We start from the raw sequence: 22,405 nt of genomic DNA, 5'->3' as shown, positions 1-22,405 counted from the left end.
ACTGGTGGGAAAAAAGAATTGATGTCTTTTAAATATAGACATTTTGGAAAATTCTTTAAAGTGTGGTGTCTTGAGAGACTTCTAGGTTTTCTGTTTACATGGTAGTCCTCATTTCCCATTGGAGCTGGTGGGACTTCATTGAGCTCTAGCTGTATTCATAAAAAAGGTCCCTTGTACTGCTTTATAAATTTATTTCTTCATAAATATAACCGCTACCTATTTTCCTCTTGTGCCCCATCCCACATTTGATATTATATGTGTGTATAATTGTCATATATATGCCATCTATTGTCATATATGTATATTTATAATCTGTGTATAATTGACATGTGCATGGGGGTTGAAATCCTATCAGATAAATGTTGACTGAATCAAATTAGACAACTTTGACTCGGTATCAGATAGTCCCTTTTGTTAAACCGTTTATCATTCATCCTACAGAAATTGCTTAGTAGTTTAGGAAGTGTTCATTGAGGAGTGACAGAAAGGAATGTTATTTTTTGATGACTTAGGTTTATGGCATATAACATGTTCTGAAGAAAGTCTTTGAAAATCCTAACAGGTGACACCTACCTTTCTTTCCCTGAAAATTCCTCTCATGCCACATATCTCAGGAATCAAGTTCAAACATTTTTTTGCTAATAATAACAGCTAATTTGTCCAGCTGACTCGCCCAAGGTCAGACTCACAATTAGTAAGTGTAAGGGCTCAGATCGCCAGAGCCCTCACTTGTAACCACCACCCTGCACCGCCAGAACTGGGAGCAAAGTGAGGCGAGTCCTCATGGTCAGTGCTGCCACTCACACCAGCTTGGCAGGCAACGTGCAGTTCTTCTTCCTCCTAAGCACCCAGGGTAAAGCACGCAGGCATCTTCGTTTCTCTTGCTTGCATGATGTGTTCATACAGACACATCCCAGAACATTGTTTCAGTCATTAATTTTTTTGACCCTGTTAGATATATTATCAACTGCTCTAGAAGAAAATTGTGTTTTGTAACTGGGTTTTGAACAGCCTCAGTTGGTTCTCTACTGTCAGGCCAGAAGATCACAGAGCTCTGAGGAATCTAAAACACAAATAAATGTGTTTCATATACATATTTTCTGTTTTATGATCCAGCAAAATGTTGAGTCACTGTAGTTCTGTAAACCATATGTCAAGGCATGGACTGTGGTGGGAAGGAGGCATGATGATTGGACAACAGCCCGCTCGGCTCTGGAAAATACCAGTGAGCACAGTCATCCTCATCCAGCATTCTCTTCCTGAAACTTAGACTTTCACTTTGATGACCCCATATAGAAGAATTTGTGCTTGAGGGACTGAAGGGTTCCAGGCAAAAAATAGCATTAGGGTAATCCTGGATCACTAGGGAAGCTGTGAAAGCCCTCATAATTTTCTATTTATATGAGAAAAAGAATGTGTGTGTATATATATATGTATGTGTGTGTGTGTGTATATACATATATATATACACACACACACACATATATGTCTGGGTCACTTTGCTGTACAGCAGAAATTGACAGAACATTGTAAATCAACTATAATAAAAATCGTAAAAAATTATTTTTATATTCACTGATATGAGAAGACAGAAGAACAGAGAAAGAGCGTATCAGTTACTTATCATTCCTTGTATATTAGCATCTTTTCAGGATCTCCCTCATCCAGAATTTTGAGACTATGCTTGTAAATTCATTGTTTTCACTTGCTCTGGATTTACACATACCAAGAAGTTAAATATTCTGTTTCTGTCCTTCTATATGCGTAGCGGAGTCAGAGTTTTTCTCTGATAAGGTTATACAGCCTAATTCCTCACAGTCTCAACATTGAATATAATACATGTAGGTGGACTCTGTGACCTGACTTGATGGCCTCCCTCTCAACAGATCGGGAAAACCAGTTCTGAGATCTCACATCACTTCCTTTGCCCCAGCTTCCATTATTTGTTGGAATGGTGCATTGCTAAAACCAGGATTACTGCTCTGCCACCCACTTTATCTCTTTTTTTTCCCTTTCCAATCTTGCATCACACATTTTTAAATCATCCCTAACAAAAGTGAGTCATGGTTTAAATATTACAGGATGTAGAAACTTCAAGATTGTAGAAAGTATATCTGCATATTCTGGCAGGAATTCTCATCTTAGGAAAATTTGAAGTTGGAAAGGAATGACTGTTCTTGACCTTATAGAACTCCTTCGTAAAATGCATACTAAGTGCCTTTCTTGTCACTCATCTCATCAGGATGAGGCAGCCTCAGGGCATACCCCACTATGGGCCTGAGATAAGGCACTTCTAATGCGGTAAACACTCTATCTGGACATAAGGACCACAGAATATCCTAAACATTTCTTTGAAAATTGTACTCAATTTTGAGATACAGGGAAACCAACAGCAGCAGGAAGACTTTGAGAGCATCACGCGGAACCACAAGGGAAACCAGCTTGTCTCTGCTCTCCTTGGAAGCTGGTCTTGAAGCTCGATAGACATCCCAGGACTTTCATTGTCCGTTCTTCAGCCTAGTGGTAGTTATTGTACACTGGTGAGCTGCACTTGATGTATGTCCTCAGACATCTGATTCTGCTTTGAGACATTCTCATTTTCCTTCTGCTCACATGAACCTCCTTAGATTGCCTTTCTTCAATACCCAAGCCATGTGACTTTGTATTTTGGCTCCTTATTGCTTTGATGTTTTCTAAGTTGTTACCTGGCTTTGCACTCTTTGTCCTGCTTCTACCCCAGTGTGCCTTTATTAGTGTCAGTGATGGTTAGGAGCATGCAGTCAGGAGTCTCGTGATCTTGGCTCATGTACTGGCTCTGCTGCTCATGACTTTAAACAAATGCCTTGATCTCTTTCAAGTACTGATTCTCTTACCCATAAAATGGTGATAGTAATAACACCTGCTTTATAAGATTGTTGTGAGGCATAAATGGAGTAAGTGTCAGTATTTAACAAGAGCCTAGCACATTGTAGGTGTTCAGGGCAACAGAACTTACTTCTGTCTCCTAGTTATTGTTTTAGGCCAGTGGTTCTCAAACTCTTAAATCCCAGGACCCATTTATATATTGAACATTATTGAGGAATCTAAGGAGCATTTGTTTATGTGGGTTATATATATATACATGCATATATGTGTGTGTATATGTATATATACATATTGCCATTTACTATATTTGAAAATAAAGTGAGAAATTAAAATTTTATCAATTGATTTAAAAACAATAAACTATTACATGTTAGCAGAAGTAACATATTTTATAAAAAAATCACTAATTTTAAAGTATTACATGTTAGCAAAAGTAACATATTTTATAAAAAAATCACTAATTTTAAAGTGGGAAGAGTGGCACTCTTTTACCATTTTTTTCAGTTCTTTAATGTCTAGCTTAAAGAAGAAAGCTCATATCTGCAATCATCTGTTGTAATATGTTGTTTTGATTGGAGTGTATTAAGAAAATCTGGCCTCATACAGATAAGTAGTTGGAAAAGAGGGAAGTATTTTAATAGTCTTTTCAAGTAGTTGGATATATTCTTTGATAGGACAAGAAAACTTGACAAGTGGTAGTTTCCAAAGGTCAGTTGTAATGTTGGCTCTAAAACCATGTTAGTGAACGTTGTGTCCTCTGTTACATTAAACTCTACTGGCCTGTTCTGTATTTTGATTGAATCTTTTACCCATGTGTGATTTTGTCCTATCATGCATTTGTCTTTTCAAAAATAATTGCTCATTGAGTTATATAAGTCTTCTAAAAGTTAACATGTTTCACGAGTTCCTGTCTTGGCTCAGTGGAAACGAATCTGAGTAGTATCCATGAGGATTCAGGCCTCGCTCAGTGGGTTAAGGATCCAGCGTTGCCAGGAGCTATGGTGTAGGTCTCAGAGCTCAGATCTGGCATTGCTGTGGCTGTGGTCTAGGCCAGCAGCTCTAGCTCTGATTCTACCCCTAGCCTGGGAACCTCCATACGCAGAGGGTGCGGCCCTAAAAAAAGCAAAAAAACAAATCAAAACCAATATAGTTTGGTAAAATGTTAGTGTTTTACATAGTGATATCTACTAAAGAGAAAGAATGTCATGACAACTAAGGAAAATAGGAGAGAATATGAGTTCTTGGGTGGGGGAGGGGGTTGAACATTTTAGTTAGGGTGACAGAGAAGGCTTCACTTAGAAGGTGACTTTTGAGTGAGAACTGAATTAGATAAGGAAGCCAGTCAACCGAGATTCTGTAGGGAGAACATTCCAGTTCCAGGGAAAGTTAGGTGGGAGTGTTTCTTGTGTGTTTGATGAACGGCAAGGAGACCAGAGAGACTGGCCAAGAGTAGATGAGGAGAAAGAGAGAAATAGGAGACGAACTTAGCAAGGTAAGGACAGATCAACTAGGGTGTTAGGAGTTAGAGCTTCTGGAAAATCAGGTGCGTGCTCATCAGCTGGGAGTCTTGTGAAAATGCCGATTCTGCTTCACACGTGGGAGTTGGGTCCTGCAGTTCTGCATTTCTTACAGATTACCAGATGACGTCAGTGCTGTGGTCTCTTTGTTAGCAGTTTGGTGGCTACGGTAAAGAGCTTGGCTCTTATTCTGAGTGACACAGGAAGCTGTTGGAGAGAATTTTAGCAGGAGAGTGTCTTGTTCTGACTTAACATTGTAATGTGATCAGCCATAATATTAATAAGAGTAGTGAGTCTATAATCTCTTATCCAAAACCTTGGTAAATAATGTGTGTTGGAATTGGGAATTTTTCAGATTTTGGAAAGGTAATGCATTTCACATATGGGTGTGTGTTATATATTATGTTTTATAGCACCCTAGCAGTGCCTGACATATCACTCTGTAAGCAAACATTAATATTTCTGCAGTGAAACGAATGAAGTCACACTCCATGGAATAAATAAGGACTAAATATTCCCATATCCATTAAGGTGAGGTTTTTGCCATCAAATGAGTTGTTAGGAACTATAAAAATACTTTTAGGTTCAGGTCAGACTAGAGTTTGCTGCCAAATGAGTTATAAAAATACTTACACTCTTCAAAGCATTCGGATTGGGATATTTGAGAAGGAAGGAGTCTTTGTTGCTATTATATTTGCAGTTAGTTGCTCTTCATGTCCCCATGCTTCAGGAACTTCTCTAAGACAAATAAGTCCATTACATGTTCATTTTAGGCCTTGTTGGTTGCAACTGTTGGCAAGAGACACTACAATCCCAGATCTTTTGTGCCCTGGGCTCTGCTCTCAAAGGAAGTAAAATAGGTACCTATCAATTTGGAACTCAGTTGTCATTTCCAAAGAGTTTTTTGCTTCTTGGCAGCCCATGCTGTCATGTGTGCAGTCAAAGCACGGTTAATTAAAACATGCTGAGCGTTTTATTATACCTTGGGACAGTTAGCATGTGCTTAGAATTATCCAACTCTGCTTGTTTGTGGTTTACCAATATGACTTCCATATCTGACTCTGTTTTGTTTTCTACAGCAGTGAGCTGTCTTATTCCACATTTGGCTTCACATCTTATAATCTAAAGCAAAATTTTTTGTGTTCTTCAGAAGCCATGTGTGTGTGAGTTTGCGTGTGAGAGAGACAGAGAGACAGATACGACTGATTGTTTTTTTCCAGAGAAGTTCAGTTTGAAAAGAAGCACATTTGGAAATTATCATTATAGGTTGAGTAATGTTGTGATCTTTTCCCTTCTTACTTGTCTGTGATGTCAAAGTATTAAAAATAGAAGTGTTACCTCTCTTTTTTACCATAGCATTTCATTTAAGGGCTACCAAGTATCTGTCCTCTTGAGAAAACTTGAAAACACAGATTTAAGGCAAGACTTTGAAAGCTTGCTTTCCTTTCATTGGCGAATCCTAACTATTCTATGAGTCTGCGTAAAAAAAATAAATAATAATGCATATTCTAATAAACACATTCTGTTGCATGCTCCTAAGCCTGAGAATATGGTGATAGATTCCTTCTCCAATGACAAGGATCCAAGTGAGTCACTGCTGCAAAATTGTGTAGCAATGAGAAATGCATGGATTAGGAATAATTTGTCCCAAAGGATGAATAACAAGGAGAGAAAACATTGTTTGCAACTTTTCCTTTAAGAAAAGAACAAGGAGGATATGTATACTGTCTACTGAAGGTGGTAAGGGCATTTGAGACAACTGGGTTATAGTTCTTAGATAACTGACTAGGAAATCCCCACTAAAAATATAGTTTTCATTGGTTATTTTACACAACCTGTATTTATTATTTATTTATTTATTTATTTATTTGTCTTTTTGCCTTTTCTAGGGCCGCTCCTGCGGCACATGGAGGTTTCCAGGCTAGGGGTCTAATCAGAGCTGTAGCTGCTGGCCTACACCACAGCCACAGCAACGCGAGATCTGAGCCGCGTAAGCTCACAGCAACGCCGGATCCTTAGCTCACCGAGCATGGCCAGGGATCGAACCCGCAACCTCATGGTTCCTAGTCGGATTCATTAACCACTGAGCCACGACAGGAACTCTACACAACCTGTATTTATAAAAAGTAAAAATTCTGCACAGTTTTCATGGGGTTCCATTTTAATATCTGTAATTTCAGGTGGTCTGGATGAAAGTCTTAAGTTGATGAAAAATGTTCCCAGGTATATTTTGTGTGTGTGGTAAAATGTATATACCATATGGTAGACTCTTTTAAGAATGAATTACAAGGATTTCATGAATAATTAATTTATCACAGCTTAATTTTAGACATGTGAGATACAGAGAAATTCAGTAGAAAGGCATATTTCATTGTCGTTGAGTTCTGTGTATTCTGTTTTTTGTGGTAGAGGGTTTTAGGAACTGTATCATTAGTACAAGTGAATTCTTTTACTTACCTAACAAAATCTAAGTAGGTATAATTTGGGCATATTGAGAGGTTACTAAGAGGCTTGGAAGGAGCTAAACCTCTCCTTGAAGTTCTGTGGTGGAAACCTCATGCTAAGAGGACCTGAGGAATTTCTGTTAGTATGCTGACTTTTTAAGATGAGCGTCATTAAAAATGATCAAACCCTTTAGAGAGAAAACTTAGATATAACTTGTTGTCTAGAAGAAGAATTAGTAGGTTGGAAAATGACAGCCCTTACTTTTGAATTGAGCTGACTGACCCAGTTCCTGTGTATGGCTTTTTGTTCCAAGAGTCCTATATAGTGAAAAGATTTGAGTAAGCAGAAGGCTTTGTTTGTGTAGTCTGTTTGCTAGGTCTGCCAAGTTGGTTAGAGGAAACATTGCTTAGGTCTTTAATTAAAGGCCAAGCTTGAATTTGAAAAAGAAGAGTTTTCCAAGTTTGGCTCACATTTCATTTAGGAGGCTTTGTTGGCTCAAGCTGCGGGTCCACAGTGAAGCATTTGAGTACTGCATTTGCAGAATATTTGTTTTGGGAAATTACATGTGAGCACTGTAGTTTGCACAGTCTCAGAAATTTTCTTTCTTTTTTTTTTTTTTTTCCCAGGTATTAAAGTTCTGGGTCATTATTCTCTGAAGAATTAAAAACAATTATCTTTGGTTTTAAAAATAGTTTATTTCTGTCAGAATTGTATCATAACACATCTGTTTCCAACTTGGAGTAGTTTTAAATGACCTTGTTTCTTCTAAGGGTGAAGTTAACCGACCTTATTTGGCCATGACTTTGCAGAGTGAATTTTAATTATCTTAGTTGAAATGCTTACTTACTATGTTTTGAAGCATCTTCTAGGAAAGAAGTTTAGTCAGGATATGAGTTACCTAGAAACCTAGCAAAGGTCTTTTTTTATTTGTTTCCTCATTAGGTTAGAATCGTGTATGTTGTTATGAGCCTTTTTTTTTTTTGGTCTTTTTAGGGCCACAGCTGCAGCATATGGATGTTCCCAGGCTAGAAGTCGAATCGGAGCTGCAGCCACAGCAACATGGGATCCAAGCCATGGCTTCGACCTGCACCACACAGCTCATGGCAATGCTGGATCCTTAACCCACTGAGTGAGGCCAGGGATTGAACCTGAATTATCATGGATACTGGTCTGGTTCATTACTGCTGAGTGAGCAGTTTGGTTGCTTTATGACTCTTTGAAATATTAATGTAGTAATTGTTTAGCATTTTTTTGTGAATTTTATGCCCTTGTATTTTAAATAGATCACTTTATAGTAAAACAGAGTTTTATGGTCACAAGCATCTTATTATTTTGGTATGCCAAAATTGGTATGCCAAAATTTGCTACAGAAACAGAACATCAACAGGTGGGGATTAATCATTAGTGCCTTGTATTTTCTAGTTAAAGCAGGACAGGGAGATCTCTTGCCAGTGGGCTCAAAGGTGTATTCTTCATTTCAAGGGAAAAAATGCTTTTTTCTTATAAATAAATTTTTTAACAGAAATCTAAGAGTTAATTTTCAAACCAAAAGCAATCTAAAACAAATGTGCTTTCAAGCATTAATTGCAGGAGTTCCTGTTGTGGCTCAGTGATAAGGAAAATGACTAGTATCCAGGAGGATGCAGATTTAATCTCTGGCCCCGCTCAGTGGGTTAAGGATCTGGCATTGCCCTGAGCTGTGGTGTAGGTCACAGATGCAGCTCGGATCCATGTTTTGTGGCTGTGGCGTAGGCCAGCAACTACAGCTCAGGTTTGACCCCTAGCCTGGGAACTTTCATATCTTGCAGGTGCGGCCCTAAAACGGAAAAAATAAAATAAGATCATTTTAAAAATAAAAATAAAACATTAATTGCATAATTTTTGAGCATTCATACATCCTTAGTCTAAACCTCATTTAAAATAAAACATAGCCCTTTTTGAGAAGATCCATTGTGTTGTTAAAAAAGTTGTAAAAGCCTTTTTGTTTTGAGCCTAACCATAATATAAGAAAAAAGAATGTATATTATGTATAACCAGGTGACTTTGCTGTTCAGCAGAAATTGACAGAACATTGTGGGTCAACTATAATAAAATTTTTTTTAAAAAAGGTTAAAAACCCAGGAAACAGGTTAAATTTAACATTCTGGTCTCTTCTAGAATGAACTATTTATTTTTTTCAAATAAAAAGTTAATCAGGTTTAAACTTCATCAGTGGAATATTACTCTAAGCCAAGAATTCACAAGACATAACTATATAATGATATATAGTAATAATACATATATGTAATAAAAAATGAAATTTGTTTTTTTGTTTTCAAAGTTTAGTCATTTTAGTGATATCCATAGATTTAATTGAACTAAGTAGGATCTAATTGAAGAGAGCATAAATGTTTATTTAGTCATACAGTGTTTTAAGTTAATCTAAAAATTCAGAACATTAGGATATTTATAAGTAGATTTAATCTTACCAATCAATGAATGAAGACTATTGAGTACCTCCCAAACAACAGCCCTAGTTTTGTAAATTATGTATATCATATCAAAGATAGTATTTTAGATATAGTTTACTAAGGTTTTAAAAATCAGTGCCTAGGAAGTTCCTGTTGTTGCTCAGCGGGTTATGAACCTGACTAATATCCATGAGGATGTAGGTTTGATCCCTGGCCTAGCTTAGTGGGTTAAGGATCCAGTGCTGCTGTGAGCTGTGGTGTAAGTCACAGATGCAGCTTGGATCCTATGTTGCTGTGGCTGTGGTGTAGCCCCACAGCTGTAGCTCTGATTCAACCCTTAGCCTAGAAACTTCCATGTGCTGCAGGTGCAGCCCTAAAAAGCAAAAAACCACAAAAAACAAAAACATCATTGCATAAAGGTACAGGTAAGTATCTTTACATTTTTAATATTAAAGGATAAATGGATGTCCTGAATATATTGTTATTTAGAGAAAAAGCAGCACAAAAGATATTATAGGCAAAAATAAGTTTAAAGTAAATCTTGCTTAAATATATATCTTTGAGTTAAAAAAAGCAAGAAAAAAATTGGAATCATTTTCATAAACATGCTAAAAAAAGTCCAAGAGTACGATTTGACTCACAATCTTAGTGATTAACCAAAGATGAAAAAAAAAAAAATAAAGATTGGCTTACATACACTGAGGTATATGAAATGATTGGCCAATGGGGACCTACTGTGTAGCACAGAGAACTCTATCCAGTATTCTGTGGTAATCTATGTGGCATGAAAATCTGAAAGAGAATGGATGTTTGTACATGTACACCTGAATCACTTTGTTGTACAGCAGAAATTATCTCAACCTTGTAAATCAACTATACTTCAGTAAAACTTTTTTAAAAAGCCAAAACAAAATTAAGAAACTATTCTCTTTTCCATAATGAATGCTTGCCATTCAATTAGCAAATTCAATTAGAACAGGGAGAAGAGGAAAATGAAGCTCCTCACAGTGACAGCTGCTTAAAACAATCTTAGCATGGTATAGATGCATGCCTAAATTAAGTACATGCCCACAAAATCGATTAAAATAGTTCCTCCATTGCCTTTAAATGTAATACTATTCATTTACTACATGAAAGATACTTTTATATAAATATCAAAATCATGCTGGCATATAAAAATGTTAAAATAATCAGAAAGTTTTGTTCATTTAAAAAATATGTATTAAACGCCTTCTGTGGTTAAAAATGCCAATTACAACGTGGGTCCAGGTATAGTTTATGCCTATACCTGGCAACACCGGATCCTTAACCCACAGAGCAAGGCCAAGGATTGAACCTGTGTCCTCATGGATGCTAGTCAGATTCGTTTCTGTTGAGCCATGACGGGAACTCCCTAGAATCCATATTTTTGAAACCAAAAAATTTGAGAGCCACTGGTTTAAAAGATTTAAAAATATTTAAATATCTGTCAGACCCTTTGTTTTCTTTGACCATGCCTGTGGCATGCGGAAGTTCCTGGGCCAGGGATCGAACCCGTGCCACAGCAGTGACAACACCAGATCCTCAACTGCTAAGCCACTAGGGAACTCCCCATCAGACTCTATAATGGTAAAAGGTGAAGCCCTTTTGGTATGGTCAGAGTGTCTTCAAACTGGAATCTATCATCATTGAATCTGTCAGTTTCCAGTTGTTAGGCATTTAGGTTGAATCCAGTGTTTTAGTTTTCAAAGTAATATTTCAATGGTGTTCTTCTAAATTAATATTTTCCTAACATCCTTAACTATTTTGCAATAAATTCCTAGAAATAGAACTGCTAGGTCAAAAGATATGCAAAGAACTGAACTGTTATGTAAATACAGAAGCCAAATATACTTCCACACACACACATATATATATGTTTTGTTCTGATTGTTTTTGTCTTTTTAGGGCTGCACCCATAGCATATGGAAGTTCCCAGACTAGGGGTCAAATCGGAGCTGTTGCTGCTGGCCTGTGCCACAGCCACAGCAATGCCAGATCTGAGCTGTGTCTGTGACCTACACCACAGCTCACGGCAATGCTGGATCCTTAACCCACTGAGCAAGGCCAGGGATCGAACCCGTAACCTCATGGTTCCTAGTCGGATTCGTTTCTGCTGCACCATGACAGGAACTCCTATGTTTTTTTTTCCCGTAATCAGTGCCCCGATTAGCAAAAAATTTAGTTTCTTCTTTAGGCAGTCTCCTCCTCCAAGTGTGACCTTCAGGAGCCTTACTCAGTCCCAAAGTGGTCCCATCTTCTTACAAATGACAAAAAGAGAACTGTAGTGTAATAGTGTACTATTTATCTTCCTTCTCTTTATCACTTTCAGTCAGTGTTGAAGACCAGTCCTTTGTTGATCGTTGCTTGTCCAGCTCCTGCTAGGATGGTCAGACCTGGCCCAGGTCAAAGTAGTGACTCCAGTTGGAGATCAGGATTGCAGTTTATTAGTTCACACTCTTACACTCAATGATTCCATGTGCCAGGGAGGCTGAGGTCAGAGACACTTCTAGCCTCTGCCTCATGCTGGGCCAGAATCTGTCCTCCCTCATAAACCCACAAGCTCTTCGTGTGAACCTAGATCACCAATTTCAACTAATCCATCTTCAAAGTCATTTTCTTTCAGGAATGTTTCTGTCTTTTCTTGCCAGTGGAACTAGGTTGGGGGTATAAGTGTCTTGTATGGCAGAACTTCTTAACTTGGATGAACCAAAGATTAGGGTAGGAGTTCTCTTGTGGCACAGCAGGTTAAAGATCCATTGTTGTCACTGCAGCAGCCCAGGTCATTGCCGTGGTGCAGATTTGATCTCTGGCCTGGAAATTCCAGATGCTATGGTGGGCATGGCCAAAAAAAAAAAAAAAAAAAAAAAAAAAAAAAAAAAAAAAAAATGATTGGGTAGTGGGGTAGTATTTCTTCGCTTCCAGAAGGATTTAGGGTAAAATTGGTCTCTGCAACTCTAGCAGTTAATTTTTGCATGTGGAGAGTTTAAGGTATGTTTTTCTAAGCCATGCAACTTACTCCTTTCAATGGGCCTCTTTCCCCTGAGTCCTGAGGGCTGTGGTGCCTCCCTTTATCTAACTTGTTCAACAAAAACATTCACACCAAAGTCACCTAAGGTCTCTACCCCTAAACACAAGAGGACTCTTGTATTTTTCTTTGTGGATGTTCTTTATTTAAAAAAATATATTTTATTGGAGTACAGTTGACTTAGAAAGTTGACTGTTGTAATTTTTAAAATGTTTCCTTTCAAAGAGCATCTCATTTAATTTCTTCCTTAACAGATGCCTGCAACACACTTTCAAAGGCTCATGATATCTGTTGCCAGTTGTTCTCTAGAGAGGTCACAGCAGTTTACACTTCCTCTAGAAAAAAATAGATTGCTAGGAAAAGACTTTTTAAACCCGCTGTGTTCTCAGATATCACTAATAATTAGGATTGTTTTAATGTCAATGGAAACTTGACCCTAAATCCCAATATTTTTTGGTTATTTGATAAATACTCATTTTATTGGGACACTTCTGTGATCGTACCATCTTGAATAGTATCTTGTGTAATAGAGCCAGGTGTATAGGAAGAACAAAATAATAAGAAAAAAATGCATAGGTGGAATCATTGATGATGGCCTGAGGCAAGTATGGTAATATCATTGTGGTTGGTTTGTTTGTTTGTTTTGGCCACACCAGAGGCATATGGAGGTTCCCAGGATAGGGATTGAATTGGAGCTATAGCCGCTGGCCACAGCAACGCCAGATCCGAGCTGCGACTGCAACCTGCACCAGAGCTCACCACAGCGCTGGATCCTTAACCCACTGACCAAGGCCAGAGATCAAACCTGCATCCTCATGGATACTAGTGAGATTCGTTTCCACTGAGCCACAATGGGAACTTCTTCATTGTGTTTTTAAAGTCACTTTTGGTGAGGGCAAGAGAGGGTACTCATATACTAAAGGTCTCCTAAGTGCAAGGGGCTTTATGTATGTTTAATCCCCCTAACAAACCTGTGTTGTTACTGTTCCCATTTTAAATGATATTGTTATTCCATTTTAACAGCATGGTTGATCACAGTCTCCAGGTTGACTGACACTGTGTGACCCAAAGCCATTGCACCATAAGTCACATTGTTACTCTCTGGCTAGCCCACAGCTCTCAGGCAAATGCAATTACCTCCTAGGAGCTAAGGACAAAAGTCAGGCCTCTCCTAAGTGCAAGGTTAAATTCTTTACTACTCTGGTCTCAACCTTTTTGGGTGCCCTCCCTCTTTCTGACCACATGTGCTGTCTTCCACATGGTGGGTCAGGAGGTGCCTGATCCCCATAGCTTATACTGTTTGGATCCTGGCAAGGAGGCCAAGACACATGTGAGTATGGCCAAGTGCCAAGAAAGTGAATGTACACTCTCCTGTTAAACCCTGAACTGGCTTAGGATTGAATGGCAATATAACAGCATCCATATGGCATCAGTGAAATCATAAAATGACTCGAATGCTTAGAGGCCGATTTTTCCTAGTATTAAAAACACGTAATTCAATGAATTATCATTTAATTAAGACAAACCTCATAATTAACCCTCCAAAAACACACAGACACACATTCGAGCAAAGTAAATATGTATATATCTGTACATCACTGTGGTAAGGTCATATTTCATCCTAATGTTGTATCATTACTAGGTGACTTTACTTGACTAGCAGTTTTCCTAAATAATTGCTCATTCATATTCAGATAGTCCTCATTATTCTTGATTCTGTATTGGCAAATTTGCTAACTTGCATTTATTTGTAACCCTAAAATAAATACCTAATGACACTTTCGTGGTTATATGCCAACATTTGTAGCATGGCAAAGTATATGAATTGCATGACCTGTTTATGCCCAGCTGAGGTTGAACAAGGCAACTCTGCCTTCTTTGTTTCAGCTCTCTTACTGTAACTAAGTATTCTTTTCATAGCCTATTTAGTGCTGCATTTTTTGCATTTTTGTGACTTTTTATTGGTGGTTTTGCTTTTAAAATGGCTCCGGAGCATAGTGTCAAAATTCTGTCTGGTGTTCCTGAGTGCAAGAAGGCAGTGCTGTATCCTGGGGAGAAAATACAAGTGTTAGATAAGCTTCACTGAGGCATTAGATATGGTGCTGTTGGCTGTGAGTTCAGTTTTGATGAATCAACAGTATGTACTAAATAAGGTGTCTTTAAACAGAAATACATAGAAAACAGGTTACGTATTGATTGGTTGATGAAAGTGTTGTGACAGAGGCTCACAGGAACCTAACTTGTGTTTCTCCTAGGAGCAGTGTTCAGTGTAGGTTAATTCATTGTTTATGGTGACATTGTAGAAGATAATTATCATGAATAATGAGAGTTAGCAGTATTTGCTACATTACTTCATTCATTCATTCATGTAATCTTTTATTTGTTCCTTAAGAAAACATGTAAAACACAGGAAAACTTCTGCTGGATGCCAAGCAGTTTCTACGTGACTTGGGATTTCCATTTTATGTTCTTATGCCCATCATTAGTAGTCTTGCTGTAGCCTTCTGACTCAAAGTATTTGTGTGATAACACATCGTAAATGAAGTGTGAGATAGTATTATAAAGGTTGGGAGGTGGGGGCTGAATGTTTTGAGTCCACAACCATTTTATTTGAGCTACATATACAAGAAACACCCTTCTCAATAAACATCCCAGGAAATTTCTTGCCTCCTTGGAGACCGTGATTTTTAGGGTCAGATTCCTCAGTGGGTTTATGTTGGATCCAGCACAGCCAGGTGATGTGTCTGGCCACACCTCCCCACACCAAAATGCTGTGCCTGCTGGTTTGGCCGTGTGGCCTTGCAGGTGGGGCTTTGTGCTGGCAGGATTGTTCCTCAGCTGTGCTTTCCAGATGAGAAGCCAGACCCCACTGTCCCCGCTCCTTTCTCTAACCCCCATCTCCCTCATGTGTTTGTATTTCCATCTCTTTCCGCTGCCTCTTCACACTGTCTCCTAATCCACATTGGAGCAGAGTAGGGGCAGTAGACTTGGCGAGCACATGTTCACCTCATGTTCTTTATGGCTCCCCAGATACACCCGTCCACTGAAGTGTTTCTCATTTCCTGGTTTTGATTGTCCAGGATGTATGAGGACTAATATCTGTACTTTGCTGTTCTCTCCTGATGATAATAAAACCTGTTATGTTGGAATCCCCCAAATGTGATGAAAGGAAGGATAAACAAATTCCAGTGATTTCAGGGATCTTTCACTTTAAGCCCAAAGACATTATTGACTCTTACCCCAGTGACTGTAAATGAATGCCAGCAGTAAAAATTAAGCTTGATGTTTTTATAGGATAAGCAGTTGAATGACTATAGTAACTTTCTTGAAACATCTTTGTGAAATTTTACCCCAAGAAAGAGAGGTTCAAGACTAAAAAAACCTTTGAATGCCCGTTAGTGCCTAGCACAGTGCCTAGGACAAATAGACCTCAGCAAATATATATTAAATGAATTAATGATGATAATATCTCATTGAAAATATTAATATTCCGTAATATTAATTTGGTGTTTATTCTTTCAGATACAGATGAATATAGACCTCCTGTTTGGAAATCTTACTGTAAGTACACAAATAATTTAAATTGGGTGTAATATAGTGCTTTATAAGTAATATAAATATATTAGGATCATTAGATATGAATATTCGTTCCATTGTGTGTCCATTATTGAAAAATTAATTTGCAGCAGAATTTGTGAGTAGCACAGAAAAAGAACCTGTGAGGAAACAGGAGTGTTTCCCCCAAGTCTGTACCTGGTCTGCATGTCTGGAATATATCCCATCCCTCTGAGTGTGCATGGAATTCTGTATTACGGAACTTGAGACACCACTTGTTGACAATAGCTGATAAAACTAATGCAAAGAGAAGCTAAGTAGGAATTCAGAGAACCTAGTTATTCTTAGATCCTGATTCCTTAGATAAAAAAATAAATAAATGGTAAGTCAGGAGGCTCTCTTCCTAGAAAGGGTAAAAAGAGACCAAAAAAAAAAAAAAAGTGTTCTTCTTTTTTAGGAGTTGTCTTCCAAAATAAAAAGAGAGATATTTGAATTCTATATTGTTCTTTAAACTTTGCATTAGAATACAGATTTTTTCAAAAGAGTCTACATTCTAGTGCTTTATTTTCGCTTCCTTGTTTTCTAGAGAATATTACTGCATCAAGTAAAGGGTATTTCAGATTCTAAAAAGTGCATGTAGAGTTAATAAAATCAGAATTGTTTTTTAAAAAAATCCGTGAATGCACTATGGCAGAAACCAACACTGTAAGCTGTTGTTCGTTGTCTATAGAGTTGAATAAGAAACCTGTACTTTAAATATAGATCATTAGCATCTCTGTAAATGTTGTTTTGATATTTATAAGTTGCTGAAATTTGCTGACTGAAGGAGGAGGAATTCAGATTCTTACTGGTTTTATGTTCCCGGAAAAACAGATAGTTTTATTTTAATATGTTACCACTTTGGGTTAATTATAGTAAGCAAAATATGAACAGTCTAAAAATATTGCCATAGGTGCATTTTCCCCTACCCCTGCTATATCCTTTTTGTTTCTGGGGAGTATAGTTCAAAGAATGTATGAAAAGGACTACTGTTCTTTACCTCCCAAAGATTTTGTCTCATAATCTCATTGGAAGGAAGCCTATTTAAAATTCTTCTCTGCATTTTCTCGATTTCAATTTATCTTTATTCCCTTTGCTCTGACTTGCGCCTTGCACATTTTAATGTAAGCATTTATAAAGCCTCAGACTGTTATTGAATCATGGTGCTGATTTTTCCCCCTGAAGAATATTGATTACTAAATGTAGTGTATGCAATTTGTGTTTTCTGTATCTTCATATGTCTTAAAGTAGCTATCATTTATCTTAAAAATTGCATATTTCCTTTTTTCAGTACTAATACTGAGTTTTAAGTTTATTTTAGTGACTTCAGTGCCTGAAGAACACCCCCTCTCCATCATTTTAACAGTAGAAACAAGGAAAAAATTATTAGAATAGACTATATCTTCTGACCATCAAATGCAAACACTTGCAATTCAAGCAAATTTTATGATTAAACAGTGTTAAAAGCCAAGTGGAAAAGTCCATTTTTAAAATTGGTCATGTGAAATTTCCTTATGAAATCATGATGTTCATTCTTCTAAGAATTTGTATATGTGCAAATTTTAACTAATAAGAAAACATATAAAAATTACATCTTCACATTGAAGTAATTGTTACGATGACCGTTTAGATTGTTAAATGTGTTTGTCAAATTCTGAGCCTAGAAAAAATTGGGATGTAGGTTGAGTCTTCTGTTTTCTTTCTGTTTTGCCTTTGCCACTCAGTCAGTTTTACAGTTTTTTTGTAATTTTTTTTGCTTTTTTAGGGCCACACCTGCAGCATATGGAGGTTCCCAGGCTAGGGGTCTAATCGGAGCTATAGCTGCCAGCCTACACCACAGCTCTCAGCAACACTGGATCCTTAGTAATACATTGAGCGAGGCCAGGGATCAAACCTGCACCCTCAGATTGCTAAACCACTGAGTCACGATGGAAACTCCTCAGCTTTATAGTTTTATATTCATTTTAATTTGTTTTATTTCTGGGCTGCACCTGTGGAGTGTGGAAGTTCCCAGGGCAGGGACTGACCCACACCACGGCAGTGATCCAAGCCACTGCAGTAACAATGCCGGATCCTTAACCTGCTGTGCCGCAAGAGAGCTCCACAGTTTTACGTTCAGCTATCTGTAAATAATCTCCAGTATTTATTAATAGTACTGTAAGAAGTTCATTTGTCTGGGAGCTTGTTCATCTTAATAGGAAAAATTTAAAAGCTGATAAATCTGTGACACCTTTATTTTCTCAGAAGTGATTGAAACTTTAAGTTACTGGGGAAGTAGGCCCTGCTTAGTACTCTTTAATAATTGAACCATGACATTTTGTTTGTTTCTTATATATCCCTTTTCAGAGCTGATAATTAAAAATTCTATTTGACCATCGTTGGGACTAGGAAACCATAATGCATTCATCATCTTCTCTGGTGACTTTTTGTAATTAAAAAAATTCTCAGGGTTCTTGTTGTGGCTCAGTGATAGTGAACCCAACTAGTATCCATGTGGCCATGAGCTGCAGTGTAGGTCATAGACGTGGCTCAGGTCAGGTGTTGCTGTGGCGGTGGTGTAGGCCAGTAGCTATAGCTCCAATTCGACCTCTAGTCTGGGAACTTCCATATGCCTCAGGCATAGCTCTGAAAAAAAAAAAAAATTCTCAAAATGGTGATAGATTCTAAATGGATTGAGATTAAAAAAAAAATCAAGTTTGTCAGTCCACATAAGGAGATAAATGCAGAATAAAAACTTCAAAATGTTCTGATGGTTCACTTGTATTCTGTATTACATCAGTAAGACTAAAGAAAACAGTTAAATTTTAATGTCAAAAGCTGTGACATGTTAAGGGTTTTTTTTCTGTCTTTAGCTTGGTGGGGTCTGAACAGCTTTTCACAGTGTGATTCTATAAAAAACCTATTTTCACTGTGATTCTATGAGAAACTTATTTTACCCATGCCTCTCTTATGTTTTCTGATTTTGGTTCAATTGAGCTTATGAAAACATGATTTTAAAACCTTACAAATTCACACCAATAATAAAACAGAATTAGCAAGATGTTTAAGTTGAGCACTCTTTTAAAACAAATACAGTTTTGTTGCTTTTTTGATATGTATTGCTTGAATTAAATCAGGGGCCTAACATGTAATAAATAGGCCAGCAGGGCAGGTGGGGCCTGTGAGAAAGCAGAGCGTTGATGCCCCGGCTGTAGGGAGTAGCTCATAATTGGCTTCCTTTACTGTGAGCGTCTAAAACTCTGGGTCCAATGCTGTTACATCTTCTGAGTTTTCAAGAGAAGCTGGAATTCTCTTTTGGTTTTGTTGTTAAATCTCTTAATTTTTAAATGTTAAAAAATTTTAATTTAGGCAATAGCAGACCGAAGAATGTGAGCCAGTTTTGACCTCAAGATACCAACTTAGAATTTATAATCTCTGAGCTTGATTAGCAATGTGTTGGAGTTCCCGCTTTGGCATGGTGGGGTAAGAATCCCACTGGAGTGGCACAGGTCTCTCTGTAGGTGTGAGTTCTCTCCTCAGCCCTGTGCAGTGGGTTAAAGGATCCTGTTTTGCTGCAACTGAGGCATAGGTCTCAGCTCCTTCTTGGATTCAATGCTTGGCCTAGGAACTTTCGTATGCCGCAGGTGTGGCAATTAAAAAAAAAGGACATTGTTTCTAGGTACTGAGAATGTAATTAATGAGTACCTAGCGTGGACACTTCTAAGATGATTGAAAAAATGTTGAGTACTTTAATCATATAATCTTTTCATCTTGAATTTATCTATTGTATGATTTTTTAATGATCCTTTTGATAGATGTTCATATGTTATATTCAGGTATCCAAAGGCGCTCCCATTTTATACACACACACACACACACACATATGTGTGTGTGTGTGTGTTTTTTTTTTTTTTTTTTTGTTGTGTGTGTGTGTGTGTGTGTATATATATTTTAATTAAAAAATTTTTTTTGTTTTTATATATTTTAATTAAAAATGAGTCTTAATGGCTCAGTGGTAATGACCCCAACCGGTATCCATGAGGATGCAGGTTCGATCCCTGGCCTCACTCAGTGGGTTAAGAATCCAGCATTGCCCTGAGCTGTGATGTAGGTCGCAGACATGGCTTGGATTGGGCATTGCTGTGACTGTGGTGTAGGCTGGCAGCTGCAGCTCTTATTCGACCTGTAGTCTGTAAACTTCCCTATGCCATAGGTGTGGCCCTGAAAAGCAAAAAAAAAAAAAAAAAAAAAAAAAGTCTTAAAGGTAGACTAACCATTGATAGTCGGTAAGAGGTATTTGTCTAAAAATTAGTCTTCTCTATAGAACAGAACCTTGCCCTTTGAAACTGATTAAAACAAAGGATGAGATTTTCATGTAATGATACTCTCAGTCTTCTTTTCATACTGATTTATCTTAACATTTGCTTACTGAATAAGTAAATATATTACTGACTATAACTAGACACTATAGTATTTGTGCTTTGAGTCAAAACCAACATTACTTTCTTTAGTAACTTTTAATGTCCTTCTTGGCCACCATTCATTTCTCGTAATTGAGTTTCTGTAGGTGACAGTGCTTTCCAAAGCATTTTTTTTAACAAGGAAAACAACTGGTCTTTTGAGACAGAAATGTGCACTGAATTTTCACATCTTAGAGTTAAAGTTACCAGTGTAGAGGAATGGATCTGAGGAATGGACCTTTTTGCAAATCATGTTGTGATTCTCTTAAGAGGATGCGGATTTACAGATATCTCTGGCAATACACATGTTCTCATTATCAGAGCCAGACAAATTTAGTTTAGTTTCTTTCTTTCTTTCTTTCTTTCTTTCTTTCTTTCTTTCTTTCTGTCTTCTGTCTTTCTTTCTTTCTTTCTTTCTTTCCTTCCTTCCTTCCTTCCTTCCTTCCTTCCTTCCTTCCTTCTTTCCATCCTTCCTTTCTTCCTTTCTCTCTTTAGGGCCACACCATAGTATATAGAGGTTCCCAGGTTAGGGGTCGAATCAGAGCTGTAGCCGCTGGCCTGTGTCGCAGCCACAGCAACACCAGCTCCAAGCTGTGTCTGCGACCTACACCACAGCTCATAGCAATGTCAGATCTTTAACCCACTAAGTGAGGCCAGGGATGGAACCTGCGTCTTCATGGATACTAGTCAGATTCTTTTCCACTGAGCCATGATGGGAACTCCTAGTTTAGTACTTTCTTTTGTCCCTTCCCCATCTTATAATTATTCCCTTCATATCATTTCTTTAATCTGTAAAAACATATTCACAGGAATATTTTTGAAAAACTCTCAAAATAAAATATGGGTATTTTAAAAATATTACCTTTCTTAGGGATTTTTGCAGCCAGCAAGAGAAGGCAGAAGAATCCATTTCTATCAGTAGATTTCAAATATTATTAAATGAGAAAGAGTTTTATTTTTTGATTCTGAAATAGTAAAGCTATATCATCTTAGCATCTTTGAAATTATAGCATCACCATGTTATGTTCGGGTGAGGAACTCAAGATGCATCTTGGTAACCACATATTATTGTAAAGAATTTATGTATTAATATCAGTTATCTACATAGAATAATGGCTAATCTTTATTGAGTATTTACTATGTGCCAGGGACTACTTTGTCTTTCACATATATTAAGTTATTTAACCCTTTTAGTAATCTATGAAGTAGAAACTGTTAAGCCCATTTTACCAATGAGGAAAACTGAGGCTTAGTATGCAGTGTTAGTGGCAGAGCACCCGTGTTCAAACTCCAAGTTGTCTGATGTAGGAGTTCAGATTCTTAGCTGCAATACTCTCTCGCCTTTACATAGCAATACAGAACAGTGATGTGTGTCTCTGTATGTTGTCAGTGTATATACTGTATGTACACACACATGTACATATGTGTCCAGTTCTATATGTTTAGACATGTTCCTGTATTATATATGAATACATATGATCAGAGATGGAATCTATATAATGATAGCCAGTTGAAATACGAGATATTCATTATCTGATAATCCCAGATGTCTGGGTAGTTTGATGTTATATCGACCAAATGTCTATGTATTTAAATACAGGGTTAACTTAAGTTCATTTATCTGTGATTATACAGATTTCCCAGTGGCTCACATAATTTATATGAGGAGGTATTTGTCTAAGAATTATTCATAATTTTGTAGAAATAGAAAACAGATTTTCTCCAACGTAGGCACATAAACACACTTTCTCTGATTAACCACACTTACTCGTCATTCATTCATTCTTTCTTTCTTTTTTTTTTTTCCTGCTTTTCAGGGTTGCACCCACAGCATATGGAGGTTCCCAGGCTAGGGATCGAATCGGAGCTCTAGCTACTGGCCTGCACCACAGCCACAGCAATGCAGGATCTGAGATGTGTCTGCGACTTACACCACAGCTCATGGCAACGCCGGATCCTTAACCCACTGAGCGAGGCCAGGGATCGAACCTGCATCCTCATGGATGCTAGTCAGATTCGTTAACTGCTGAGCCACAACAGGAAGGAACT

At 37.6% G+C, this 22,405-nt stretch overlaps 1 protein-coding gene across 2 annotated transcripts in view; it reads left to right on the top strand.

The window, feature by feature from the left end:
* Positions 1 to 22,405, top strand: part of CHN1 (chimerin 1) — a 196,504-nt gene that overhangs the window by 33,402 nt on the left and 140,697 nt on the right. Inside the window, exon 3 of one of the 2 annotated variants that reach the window (XM_021076315.1) lies at positions 15,846 to 15,884. In XM_021076315.1, coding sequence (XP_020931974.1) covers positions 15,846 to 15,884 — 39 coding nt within the window. Of the gene's footprint in view, positions 1 to 15,845; positions 15,885 to 22,405 lie in introns of those variants that run through there. The other variant, XM_021076316.1, reaches the window with a different exon arrangement.

This window comes from Sus scrofa, chromosome 15, assembly GCF_000003025.6.
Source record: "Sus scrofa isolate TJ Tabasco breed Duroc chromosome 15, Sscrofa11.1, whole genome shotgun sequence".
NCBI classification, from domain to species: Eukaryota; Metazoa; Chordata; class Mammalia; order Artiodactyla; family Suidae; genus Sus; species Sus scrofa.
This window is presented reverse-complemented; position numbering and strand designations above follow the sequence as displayed.